The sequence below is a fragment of the Panthera onca genome, chromosome B1 (genome assembly GCF_046562875.1).
Source record: "Panthera onca isolate mPanOnc1 chromosome B1, mPanOnc1 haplotype 2, whole genome shotgun sequence".
Taxonomy (NCBI): domain Eukaryota; kingdom Metazoa; phylum Chordata; class Mammalia; order Carnivora; family Felidae; genus Panthera; species Panthera onca.
Window position 1 is genome coordinate 42,501,060 of NC_138342.1, and position 13,672 is coordinate 42,514,731.

At 34.5% G+C, this 13,672-nt stretch overlaps 1 protein-coding gene across 24 annotated transcripts in view; it reads left to right on the forward strand.

The window, feature by feature from the left end:
* Positions 1-13,672, forward strand: part of FIP1L1 (factor interacting with PAPOLA and CPSF1) — a 78,865-nt gene that overhangs the window by 28,186 nt on the left and 37,007 nt on the right. For 12 of the 24 annotated variants that reach the window (XM_060655006.3, XM_060655005.3, XM_060655008.3 and 9 more), the window contains one exon: positions 3,896-4,003. The exons of the other annotated variants lie outside the window; for them this stretch is intronic. In XM_060655006.3, coding sequence (XP_060510989.1) covers positions 3,896-4,003 — 108 coding nt within the window. The remainder of the gene's footprint in view (positions 1-3,895; positions 4,004-13,672) is intronic. 24 annotated transcript variants of the gene reach the window in all.

The window sequence follows — 13,672 nt, forward strand, 5'->3', positions numbered from 1 at the left end:
GTTACTAGAGGGGAAGTTGATGATTCAAGAAGCAAGAAGGGACAGTTGTTAGAACAATGTCCTTAAGATCAGAGGGGACGGGATATAATGGGGGGGGAAGGGAAGCGGCACAGTTAGCCTTAAAAAGGAGATGGGCAGTTCACTCAATAACAGGAGAGAAGGGGGGGTGGGTAGGTAAGATAATGATGGGAGTCGGTTTTTCCCAACAACACAGGATGCTGACTTACCTGGTGGATGTGAGGATGTAGAAGTGGGTGTTGAACGTTTGACAAGAGGAGAAATTCTGAAATAGTCATTTAGAGGTGTGTGAATAAACTTAGGGGGAAATGAGTCAGATTGTAGCCAGTACTTGGAGGGAAGTGTGCTGTCAAAAGAAGACTTTTTTTTTTTCAAGATAAAAATTGCAACATTTTTATATGCTGGTGGGAATGAATTAGTAGAGCAAAAAAATTGACAAAGGGAGAGAGACTGTACATTTCCAACTTTTCTTGAAGTTGATGGTTATGTGTTTAAAATGAGACCAGTAGTCAGCTTGCTTGGATGTGTTTGTCTTGCCCTTGCCAGGTATTTGTATGTTTATGAAGACTAGCTAGAGTGGGATTTAATATGAGTTGTGGTTATACCAGGCAAATATGACAAAGGTGCAAGGAAGGTGAGAGGGTCCTTGAGAAAGTGATTATAATGATGGACGGCCATGGACTGAAGGAGAGATGGAGAATAGTGGCAGGAAAGGGTCGGTAAAAAGGTAAAGAAATGACAGAAAAGTTAGTCGATCTATCACTACTACCAAAAAAAGTGGATAATTGCTACCATAACCTATAGAAACATACCCAACATGTCAATGTTGTCACTTTCTTGATACAGAGAACAATACCTGTTTTTCATTAAGAAAGTTTGTTTTCTGGGTTCCTCTTCACTTGATCAAAAGCACACTTTTGTTCATTGTGAAGTATTTCCCAAAATAAATACTTGTTTTTTTCTGTTTTGGTCTTTGTATTTATGGAGATTAGAAGGACCTGTGTGAAAGTAAAATTTTACTGACTTTAGGGAGTAGACAGGAATGCTATTTAAGACATAATAGAGACTGCCCAACAAATAGTAATGAGCTGTACTACTTACTGACCTAACCACTGTATTGCCTTTGTTTAAAATCTTCGATTGCCTTACTAATGTGTAGATGACTATTGGTATGTTTGCACAGAATTTTTTTAAATGGATCTTTGTACTTTATCAATGGAAATGCTGGGTTTCTAACTTTCTGTGTTGCCCAGCAAATTGGCATACTTAAGTAAAATGTTAATATTTAATATATCAGAACGTTTTCCTATATCTTTAAAATTTTTCATATTATGTCAAGAATGTACAGCTTGATAAATTTTCACAAACTGAACACTCATGAACATTGAATATTATTCACCCAAATTTATCATTTATTAACATTTTGCCATATTTGCTTTATAATTTGCCCAAAATATTTTCCTTTTTGAATCATTTGTTAATTGTAAACATCATTTTTTAAGAACAAGGACATTCTGTTATGTAATCTTAAAGTGAGAAAATCTTACAATGAGCCAGTATGTTAATATACAAGTCATAAATTTTGCTGATTATTTCAATGATGTCTTTAATGGCAGTTCTTTCCTTGATTTCGGGTTCAGTCCAGGGTCATTCTTTGTAATTAACTCTTTTATCTCATTATTTTATCATCTGAGACAGTTTCTCAGACATTCTTTGTATTTGTTGACTCTGAATTTTGAAGAGTGCAGTCTGGTTGTTTTGTAAGTCATCTCCCTCAATCTGAGTTTGCCTGATGTTTCCTCTTTATTAGGTTCAGGTTTTGCTTTTTTGGGCAGGAAACTACATATGTGATGTTCTGTCCTCAGTGCATCAGCCTTGAGGTACATGATGTCATTTTCCCCATTTTTAGAGATGATAACTTTAATCACTTAGTTGTAATGGTGTTCTTTGGGTTTCTGCACTGCAAAGTTATTGTTTTTACTGTTTGTATTTAATAAATAATATGTGAGGAGATGGTAAATATCCTGTTTCTTTTTTAAACTTCCCAAACTTTAAAATCCCATTGTTGATTTTTGCTTTTTCCCGTTACTACTGTAATGACTGTAAAATACTGATTATCTAACTCTGTTATTTCTCTTACATTAATTAGCTGGCATTCTTCTTTAAAAATGGGCTTTCCCACCTCCTCCACTTATTTATTATCATCTAGACTCATTAATTTTTATTTTATATGTGAGAGAGTGTATTTGTTGCTTATAAATATGGTTTATTTGTATATGTAGTATATAAACTATATATACTACTTATATACTGTAATTCATATCGATGCTCAAATTGTTTCAGACTTGCTTCATGGGAGCCTCTTCAGAGTGGCTCCTGTGCCCTTTTGACATGTCCCCATCATGTTTTTTCTTTTGTTTTGTTTTGTTTTTGAGGATTTTTTTACTTTCTAGCTTTACCAAATGTTCCATGCTTATCTTGTACTTCCTCTGCCCCTCCTTGGGAGCAGCCAGGGACTTGAAAGCACCTTGATGACTTTTAATGGGAAATGATGATTAGAAACCAAGATCTTGGCACCAGTTATCCTCATTGCTGTTGGAGTGTCACTGTTTCTAGGCTTTTTCCGCACTCATGGCTGGGAGAAAACAGCCAATTTCAATATAAAATTGCCTTATGTATGAATTTAATCATTCATCCTTCTTTTACTTCACATTTGACATCACAGGTTTCTACTTCCCTTTCCTTAATCCAGATTACATCCCTGTTTTACCACATTGAGAACCTATTTCCCAACAATTTCAGTATATATACTCTTTGCTTCATCCTAAAATACACTCAGAACAGATTAGGACTTCTGCACTTACCATTACAAAAACCAAACCTATTAAATAGAATTCAAGATTTCTTTGGAATTCTTTTTTTTTTTTTTTTTTTTTTTAAGATGAGAGTATGTAGTTAAAATAGTCAGAAGTTTCCTTTAGAGTGGTTATATTAATCACTTAAAGTATTACATTCATTGTTTCTGTTTGTATTCAATATTAGCTTTTCTTTTTCTCCATGTTTATTGACATTTTTTTTTTTTGCCAATGTAAAACTTTGAAGAGAGTCCCAAGTACATTCTTTCCCCTGCTTCTTTCACTCCTGTTAATAATTAACTTCATTGTGTCTAGTTTCTAGTTTATTCTTCCTTTGTTTCTTTTTACAAAAATAAACAGATACATAAGCATACATTTTTTTCCTATAGAAAACTTTGCTATTGAAAGAGTGTCTTATTAGTCTTTTAAAGGACTGGCAAGAGTGTAAATAGCTGAACTTTCTATGGAGTATTGCACTAGGGATATAATTAACTTTCTTTAGAATGTTATTTTGAAAGTTACTTTGAAATGGAATTTTTATGAAATACATTTATTTAGTGTAGGTTTTTATAAGACACATCAGAGTGTTACTTTTAACTGCTACACTAACAATATTTGTACCTATTGAAGAGTGTAGGGGAAAAAAATCTCAAAAGTTTTGAATAAGGTTTTGTGAAACCGTGGAAGTTTATGTCACTCATAAAAGCACAGAAATTTATTTCTTGATAATAACCTGATAAGCCCTTGGTTCTTTTCTTATTTCTGCATTTTGACATACTATTTTGAAAAAGATTTCTGAAAATATTCTAGAGTTACTAAAATGTTGATAACACGTTAATATTTAAATACCTACTAGTGATTTTAGTACCACAGAGACTTGAAGAAAATGATACGATAGGAACATGCTAAAGGACTTTAGAAAAAGCATGTCAAAAAAAAAGGAAAAAAAAAAAAAAAGACAGAACAAGGGGGGTCAGAGACAACAATATGTAAGAAAAAACATAGAAAATTTATCTCACCAGAAACAGCACCTCCTCTCAGTCTCAGACAAGTACTGCCTCCAGAAAAGCCAATTCCAGCGTTGGGAAGTGGCAGGACCGATATGGGAGGGCCGAATCACCTGACCTAAGGTAAGGCTGTTTTTAAACATTGGCTACTCCCTGATGTTTAGGTCATCAGTGTTGTTTTGTTTATTACTAAGATGATAAATTTTGATTGGATTGTACCATATTTTTTCCCCCTCAATTATGCTTTTTTATTACAGAAATTGAGGGTTTTAAAAATCATGAGTCAGGCCCTATCAGCTCACACCTTCCCTCTTCTCTCTCTGACTTTTATACTACGTTATAAATTGCGTGGAACCATCTAATAGCTCAATAAGCGTTTTTTTTCTCCCCACTGCTGCAGGTTTAATTCTTTCTTCATATCACACCCTATTAAAAAATCGCTGGGTGTTTCTCTTTGTTGAATAAAATTTAGCCTTCTGAGCTAGTATTTAGAACCTGTAAAATTGAACTGCATTGAATCTTTCCAAACGTTTTATCTCAACTATAGTGCATAAAGCAGCCATTTCATTGAGTCTACCAGCTGTCTTAGGACGTGTTAGTATTTCCCTTATTGTTGCTATGCTTTTACTCCTGATCCCCCTCTGCAGAATTCTGGTCTGTATTCTAAATCTTACACTTACAAAGCGTGCACCTTTGGATGGATACTGCATACTCTCTGAGCCTGTAAAATGGGAATCATAATTTCTATCTGAAGGGATGTAGTAAGAAGCAGTTATGTCAGGGTATGACAGTGCATTGCCAATAGTAATCAATCTGAGCAATTACAGTTTGCTTGACTTAGAAATACAGAGTTAGATACCTCCCTCATTTACTATTTAAAGTTTTAAACAATGGTGTGGGGGTGGTATTTTGTTGGTTTTTGTTGTTCCAGCATTTTAAACTTTCTTCCTAGGCAGGTTGATGCTCTTACCTTAATGTGCTTTTAGTTATTTTCATTTATAAACTTTTAAATATGTAAGTTATGGTCAGATATCTTTGATCATAACACCTAAAAGAAAAGCAAAGGGAGGAAACAATCAAATTTTTATTTTTTCAGATTTCCTTTTCTTTGGGGACTCCATTATATATTCTTCATGAATAGTAAGAATTTCTAGTCAGCTTGGCTTTGATAGGATCTCTTGTTAGGAGAGAATAAGCTTAGTCATTCTCAAAAGTGGCTATTCATCTCAAAGTCAAAAATATTTTGACTTTTTTAAAGAATATCCAAAATGTAAGTATAGTAATTGATGCAGATAGAAATGTATTACCTATATTCTTAGAATAGTATCAATTGCATGTGTTGCAGGTTATAGAATGAAAATTTGCATATCTTCCTGTTATTAAGTGCTTATTGACCTTTTTCATAGGATTATATGTTATTAATCTTAGGAGTTTTTTTTCTGATGTTTGTTTATTTTGAGAGAGAGAGAGAGAGAGAGCGTGTGTGTGCACAGGTGGGCAGAGAGGGAGAGAAAAAATCCCAAGCAGGTGCTGACAGTGCATAGCCCAACCCAGGGCTTGATCTCATGAACCGTGAGATCATGACCCGAGCTGAAATCAAGAGTCGGATGCTTAACTGAGCCACTCTGGTGCCCCAGTCTTATTTTTTAAAACTGGCATTCTTGAAGAACCAGTAGAAATTTCAAAAGAGTTACTTTAAATAAAGAAAAGTTAGATCTGATCAGTGTGGCGTGGAGTCTATGAATCTTTTCACATTTACTATTTCTGTGAAATCCCATAGTGTAAGAAGAGTGCTGCTAATATAATTTCTGTATAATAACAAACTTGGTTATTATAGCACACAGTGCATAGAGAAACTCTAGATTTATACTTATTTAACCTGGTCAGCAATCTTGGCAGTCTGCTTACTGATCCCCAAAAGGCCAGATGATAAGAGCTTTAATTTTCATCATTGTACTATTGAAACGAATCAGTAGCCATCTTTGTATATAAAGAATAGCTGTATTCTTAAACTTAACAGCAGTTTCATGGCATAAGTACTGGATTTGGGTATTAGGTTTAGTTTTGTGCCTGTGTGAATTTAGGAAAGTTCCCTAAAATCTCTAGGCCTCTGTGTCTACATTTTTAATATGACAGGCCTAGACTGTGTTATCAGGAAGGTCCCTTTTAATCATGAAATTCTTTTTTTCTGGCTAGTCCCTGGTTTACATGGAAAAGGAGATCTAAGAAAGTAGGAAATCTCCCCAAATTTATGGCTAATTAAGAGGCAAAGTCAGGGCTAGAATCCCTGGTTTTCTGCCTTTTAATACTTGCAATTCAGGCAGCTTGATTTTCATAAGCAAAGGCATAGATATAGTTAAGTCACTTAGTTTTAGTGTAATTTAAAACTTTGCTTTTGTTTCTTTTGCTACTTTAGTATCTAAAATTCCTTTTATATCAGTCATTTGACAGAATGTTTTGCTTAAAATAGTTGTACTTTTGATATAATGGTTTATTAAGATAAGTAGTTTATAGAGAAAATAATAGTTCTCATATCTGAAAGAATACAGTTCAGTGTTTATACTTTTACTTGCCCACCCCCACCCCCCAATAAAAGATGCTTTGGAAACACAGAAAAATCCCATTCTGACTTTGTGATCAGTCTTAGGGAATATAGGTAATAGGAAATTTGACACTATTTTCACTACGTGTTTTGTGCCTTTGAAAATTCAAAAGAAAAAAAAACTCTAGTTAAAGCTACTGCTCTCCTTTTGAATGGTGTATGTGTGTATGTATATATATGTACACATACATACACACACTTTACAGCATAAGATAAAAAAATGAGATTCTACCCGTTGTAGTTAGTGTAACTGAGGAATGTGTTTTGCTTTGTTTTGTTTTTGAAACATGGCATAAATCTCTTTGTAAGAGCACTTAAACGATGATTGAAATCCTTTTTATAAGTTACTGTATTTGGAGACTCAGGACTTCTTATCTCACATATATTCCTGTTAATACAGTATTTTTCCAACTTTGGTTAATAGTAGTCTTCATAACTGTATGTAGCAAGGGCATTTTGTTGGGTGTGAGTTTTGTTTTATAAATTAAAATTTGTGACACTTATTAGGCCAGCTAGAAGAATGAAGCAGTTTTAATGAACACAGAAAATTGAAATTGGCAATAAGGATGATTGCTGTAATCTTATCCTAATGTCCAGTTTGTGTGTTTTGTTTTCATTTTATAATATTAAAATCTGTTAGGTAAGTAGTTGCATATTCTAGGTTGTCTTAGCTCGTTTTTTCATATCATGGCTTTTTAACTGATTCAGACTCTTAAAAGAGGAAAAGTAAAAATTGCTTAATGCAGAATTACTAAAATATTTAAACCTTGCACTTCTTACAATAGTCAAACATAAAATGTACAATAAAACTGAATGTTAAATGGACATTCAGTCTAAGATTGACCTCTTCATTTGTTCTTGCGCTGCTTATTATGTCTTGGTGAAATAATGTACTGGAAAGACGTACCTGTACCTTCATGGCATTTGAGCACTTTGAATGTGTATTGCTTGTATTATGTAGCTTGTAAGTTTATGTGATTGGACATATGAAGGCTTTTATTTTTAAAAATCCCCTGTAGAATATCTTTCCCTACATTTAAAAAATAAAATTAAACATAAATATGGTAGGGAAAGCTTTATTATTTCAAGCTCTGCACAAAAGTGAGTAAATTTGGCTTTCCTAATGAACACATTTATGTGCTCTACTGAGTCAAAGTTTAGCGTAGTTCATCTTTAAGTGTTCAAAGTTTTTGTTTTTAAGATAGCTTGAAAAGTAACAACGTTTTAAGAATTCAGTCCCCAGAGAATTAGCATGGAAAACACTTAGTAGAAGAAGTAGAATTTGGAGTCATACCTGAGCCTGAATCTTGGTGCGGCACTTTACTCACAAAAGAGCCTTTTTCCACAGCTGTGAAAATGAAACTAATTGGACTTATACCAAGTACTTGTGTATTAAATGGCTTCTAAGGCTGCAAAAGAACCTGTTGCGGGGCACCCAATAATGTTAGTTCCTTTTGCATCTCTGCTCCCACTGTAGTCTCTTTCACTGTAGTACTGTTAGACAATAAATTATGTGCTCTGAAAACAGTTTTAAACTCTCTAATTTTTATTTTGAACATACATTATTTTTCAACACAGGATGTTTGATTAATCTTCACTTGAAAAATAGATTACATTTTCTTCATAAACTGTATATGCTTTAGAGAAGATTATTCTTGTAACGGTTGGAAAAAGTATTGAAGTAGTACTGTGTGAGTCCACGAAACTCACAATATCAGTATAAAAATATATATGCAACAAATGATAGTCTTGCTTTAATTATCAGGCCTTGGTCAGTGCGACTTTATATTTATTCAGTAATAAGGAGATAAGTATTGGTTTTTATCAACTATAAATTCTTTCTAGAGAGAATACAATGTAAGTGTCTTCCTTGGGCATGTCTTTAGTTGTGGTCCTCAACTTTGGCTATGTGTTGGAATTACCTAGGGAGCTTCAAAAAAATTATGGATGCTTAAGCCCTAGAGACGAAATTAAATTGTCTGGTATGTGCTCTGGGCATTGGGATTCTTGAAAGCTCCCAAGGGCGCCTGGGTGGCTCAGTCAGTTAAGCATCTAACTTCAGCTCAGGTCATGATCTTGCATTTCGTGGATTCGAGCCCTGCATTGGGCTCTGCTGACAGCTAAGAACCTGGAGCCTGCTTCAGATTCTGTGTCTCCCTCTCTCTCTCTGCCCCTCCCCAACTCGTGCTCTGTCTCTCTCTCTCTCAAAAATAAACATTAAAAAAAAATGAAAAAAAAAACCTCCCGGATGATTCTGATGTGTAGGAAACATTGAGAACCATTGATTGAGAGATCGGATTCTGGCTTGACATAAAGATTAAAATGAAATGTTTAGTGACCACCTTGGAATTTGAGGTAAAATGATAGAGTTTGCTTTGATGGGCACTAACATTTGCATTGCATTTTACAACCTCATAGAACTTTCTTTTTTGTGAGTCTCATTTAATTTATTATATTTTGCCTCTTTGAAAGTCTTTTTGTTGGTAACCAGTATCAAAGGTATATCATGCTTTTTCTTTTGCATATAGATTGGTAGATAGTATATTTGTAAAATTGGAAATTGGAATCCTGCAAATATTATTTTCCTCTTATGTTATTCCCTCCATTTAAAATGTCCTCCCTTCCCCATCCTGTGTGGCTAAATTCATTCCTCATGTCTTTCAATGCTTCTCTTTCCTAAAGTAGCTTAAAAGATGTTATACCAGGGTGCCTGGCTGGCTCCGTTGCTATGTGTCCGACTCTTGGTTTTGGCTCAAGTCATGATCTCATGGTTTGTGAGTTTGAGCCCCACATCAGGCTCTGTGCTGACAGTGAGGAGCCAGCTTGGGATTTTTTCTCTCTCTCTCCCTCTCTCCCTCTCTCCCTCTCTCCCTCTCTCCCTCTCTCCCTCTCTCCCTCTCTCCCTGTCTCTCCCCCACCCCCTGTGCTTGCTCGCTCTCTCTCTCTCTCTCTCTCTCTCAAAATAAACTAAAACAAAACAAAAAACTCGTAAAATAAAAAAGATGTTATACCAACTTCCATGCAAAACTGTTATAGCCATCTTTTTAGATGTTTGACCTGAGTTAGGCAATCATACTACCGCATGTGTCTTAACTTGGGAATATGAAACTGTCACATCTATGTTTTTTCCTAGAGAATGCATTCATGAATTATTGCTCCTCAGTTCTTATTAGAAGTTCTATTGTGAGAAGGCAACATTCATGGATTTCTCAAGGACATGATTCATTTATTCTTTTAGAGTAGTGGTTCTGTACTTAAAGCAGTAACCTCTTTGAAAATTTCCTGCAAACTGTGGACTCTTGACTGAAAAATGCATTTGTACACATGCATATATTTAAGTTCAGGATCCTCTTGGTCCCTCAGTATCCCATGTATGCTAGGTAAGGACCCTTGCTCAAAAGTACAGTTAAATCTTTAGATAAAGCCTGCATCAAAAGGGCTATGTACTCAGACCACGTGGTTTTACTCTCCCTGATTTGAATTGCTTTTATTGGATCGTACATTGTTATGCTTCACTCGATATTGAGGAACATTTTGAGAAACGGTTCTGTGAAATTCACTTATGTTTTCATTGTAGTAATTGGAGACTTTGTCCCTATTTCAGTTTTTCACAGCATGAGATTGCAGTCCATTAGTGGGGTGTGAAATGAATTTTGTGGTCTCAACCACCAAATATTTCTGGGGTTTGTATTGTTTTTTGTGTGTGTGTGATATTTAATACTAATAATTCATATTTGATTTTAATGTTACTCTTTCCTTTTTAATAAGTGTAAGTATTATTTCATGAAGCTTTTAGTTTTTTATATGTGTTTACTGGATTACTGTGTAAAATGTGTTTCTTAAATATATTTTGGGGTCAAAAAAGTTTGAAAACTGTACTCTATCATACTTTCTCTTAACATGGACTCAGGAGAAATTTTTTTTCTCTTTATTCTCTTCTGTAAAGTGGGAATAATAATAATAATAATTGCTACTTCATAGGGAAGTAGTGAAGAGTAAATGTATCTAAAGTGCTTAGAACAGTGCTTCCTAGCACATTGTAGGTGGTGCTCTTGTTACCGGGAAGAGCAGTCTTCAGAGTTAATGCTTTGTTTTTATCTTACATTAAAAGACTTGTTATTAAAGATGTCCTTTATTTTGGCTGGTAAAAAATGAGAAGCTCAGAGATAAATTTGTGACAAAAGATTAATAATTAATTCTTTGTCTTCCCTGGGCCCTAATTCTGTCACTTTAAAAATTTTGTTTTATCTTTGTAAGCAGTTTATGTCAGAATCATCAAAATACGCCATTTTAATTTTAATTTAATTCCATTATAATTTCAGAGATATTTTCATTTTCACGAAAGATAGAGGCTCTTGTGAACATCCACTGCCTGTATTAAGCTTGTAGATTAATGAAACTTCAGATCTCCATCATGGTTAGTTTCTGTCTCTCTTTAGCTATATGGTTTAGTCCAACACAGAAGAGAATCTTGGTAGCTATATTAGCTATCTGCCTTACTGAACAAACGTGTAAGCCCAGTTAAACTTGTGCTATGTGGAAGCAGCGCTTTCAACAATAGCCAAATTATGGAACGAGCCTAAATGCCCATCAGCTGACAAATGGATAAAGAAGATGTGGTTTATATATACAATGGAATACTACTTGGCAATGAGAAAGAATGAAATCTGGCATTTGTAGCAACGTGGATGGAACTGGAAGGTATTATGCTAAGTGAAATAAGTCAGTCAGAGAAAGACAGATACCATATGTTTTCACTCATATGTGGATCTGGAGAAACTTAACAGAAGACCGTGGGGGAGGGAAAGGGGGAAAAAATAGTTACAAACAGAGAGGGAGGGAGACAAACCATGAAAGACTCTTAAATACAGAGAATAAACTGAGGATTGATGGGGGGGATGGTGGGGGAGAGGGGAAAATGGGTGATGGGCATTGAGGAGGGTACTTATTGGGATGAGCACTGGGTGTTGTATGTAAGCAACGAACCATGGGAATCTACTCCCAAAACCAAGAGCACACTGTACACATTGTGTATTAGCCAATTTGACAATAAGTTACATTAAAAAAAAGTTAAAAAAGATAAACTTGTGCTATGTGGAAACTCAAGTTATAATAGATCCTCATAGTAAAGCTCTACTAAATCTTTTTATGCATTGAAATAGAAATGTGTCATTAAAAATTTTCAGAATAATATAGTTCAGTGTCATTTTTTCATAATGTGGCATCAGAATAACATTGGATAGTTAATCATGTCTGTTAAATATTATGTGCTGTTTGTTACTTCGGTATATGCTTATGCATTTGTCCTAAAATATTTCTGAACAAAATGGTAAACTTCACATTTCTAAGATATATCAGTCTGTGTGGTAAAAATGCCTGGGTAAAGAGGTATTGTTGTGGAAATAATGTGTAAGAAATTGTAGTTTTCTGGATTTCTTTTAGTGATGGACATTTGTTAAGGCTAATTTTCCACGTGTGTTTTTAGAAACTTAGTATTTGCCATTTTGAATCTTCAGTAATTCACTTAAAGCTGAAAAAATTAGATTGACCATACTTAAGATAAACTTTAAGAAGTGAGTACTCTCATGTGTCCCAGAATTTTTGAAAGCAGAAGTCTTTACAAATCCATGGTATATAGAAAGACATTAGAGTGTTAGATCTAGATTTAAGTTTTCCTACTTCAGCAGTTTGGAGAAGTTGAAAATCCAAACAAACGTGTGAGAATTTGTTCTTCAGGTGGAATAAGTTTTAGAAGGGAGAATCCAGCAATCGGGAATAGAAAAGAGTGGAAAAGGAAATAGTAGAGGTAAAGATTTTTACAATGAAGCCTTGGTAGCAATAAATGGTGAAGGGAAATTCTGGCCTCAGAATATGCACCTGTATCTGTTGGGATGTTGGAATCTGAGTTGTGTGTGGATATTAGAGGGCTGATGGCATCTGTTTTGATACAAAGTTACAGTGGTCATAGCTTTGTAATTAAGTTTTAGGGGAAAAAATTGGAGAGATACTTGTTTTATGTCTGAGATATTTGGATTTTTTCTAATGTGTGAATGTTAGGATAGTTTCCAGCTATATTGAAGGGGTACAAGTTAAGTAAATAAAATCACTTTCGCTCCTTGAGATCATGAAGAAATCCGGAAAGTCAATGACCTGGGCATAAAATCAGAAAAGCTTGAACTTTTTAAAAATTATATTAGAATTATATAGAATAGAAGTTCGAAGTGGGCAAGATGATAAGTAGGAGCTGACTATGTAGTTGAAGACATTTCAGATGCCATTATATACTGTTTCTAGGGTCTTTGTTTTTGTGAGCACATAATCATGGGGCGTCTCAAGGTTCCCTTGAGGCAAACTTTCACCAGTTTTGGTTTTCAGAAGTCTTAAATTTCTCAAAAGCCAGTTATCTTGCTAGAAGGCAGTGTAGCTCAAGGGAAGGGATCTGTATGTAGGCTTTGGAATCAGAAAGACTCAGATTTGAAAGTTGAGTTTTGCCATTTAGTTATTACTGATGCCAGTGACCTCCCCGTGGGCCCTGGCTTTAACATCTCTAACACAATTATACGGTAATTCAGTAAGTGCAGACTTTTATTGTGAGGTTTAGGTATGATGTGTAGACATTTGGCAAATGGTAGCTGCTGTTAGTCATTTTGGGAACCTAACTGTTGTGACTGTGGAAAGATCCATGGTACTTGGTTGTTTTACTTCTACAAAGTTTTAAAGGCAGAATTGTTCAGAACTAAAGTAGAGATGAAGAGAAATTCATCTAATTTGCATCCATTGTTCATTGCCTCTTCCTACAAGTGATTTCTGTAACTTGTTAAGCATATATACTTTCATAAAATCCTTAACTACTAACTAAATGGCTTTTAACCTTATTTTTTAAAATTTAACTTACTTGCTTTTCCTAGATAAATTTATAGCATCATTTTCTGGTAGACTGTTTTTAATGTATTCATATACTTCTTTAATGGATTATAAATACAGCTGGAGGTGGAGTAGGCATTTAAATATTTAATTTTTTCTATTTAAAGGCAAGTTATCAGAAATGGAAAACTGGATCCCATTGTATGCTTTCTAATGCTTGGAATAAATCACTAAGGAAAATACAGTGTGTATCAAAATGAGCATTATTTCATTTCAAGTCTTCTGGGGGAATTTTTAAGTTTCTGTAATAGAACTATGATACGTGT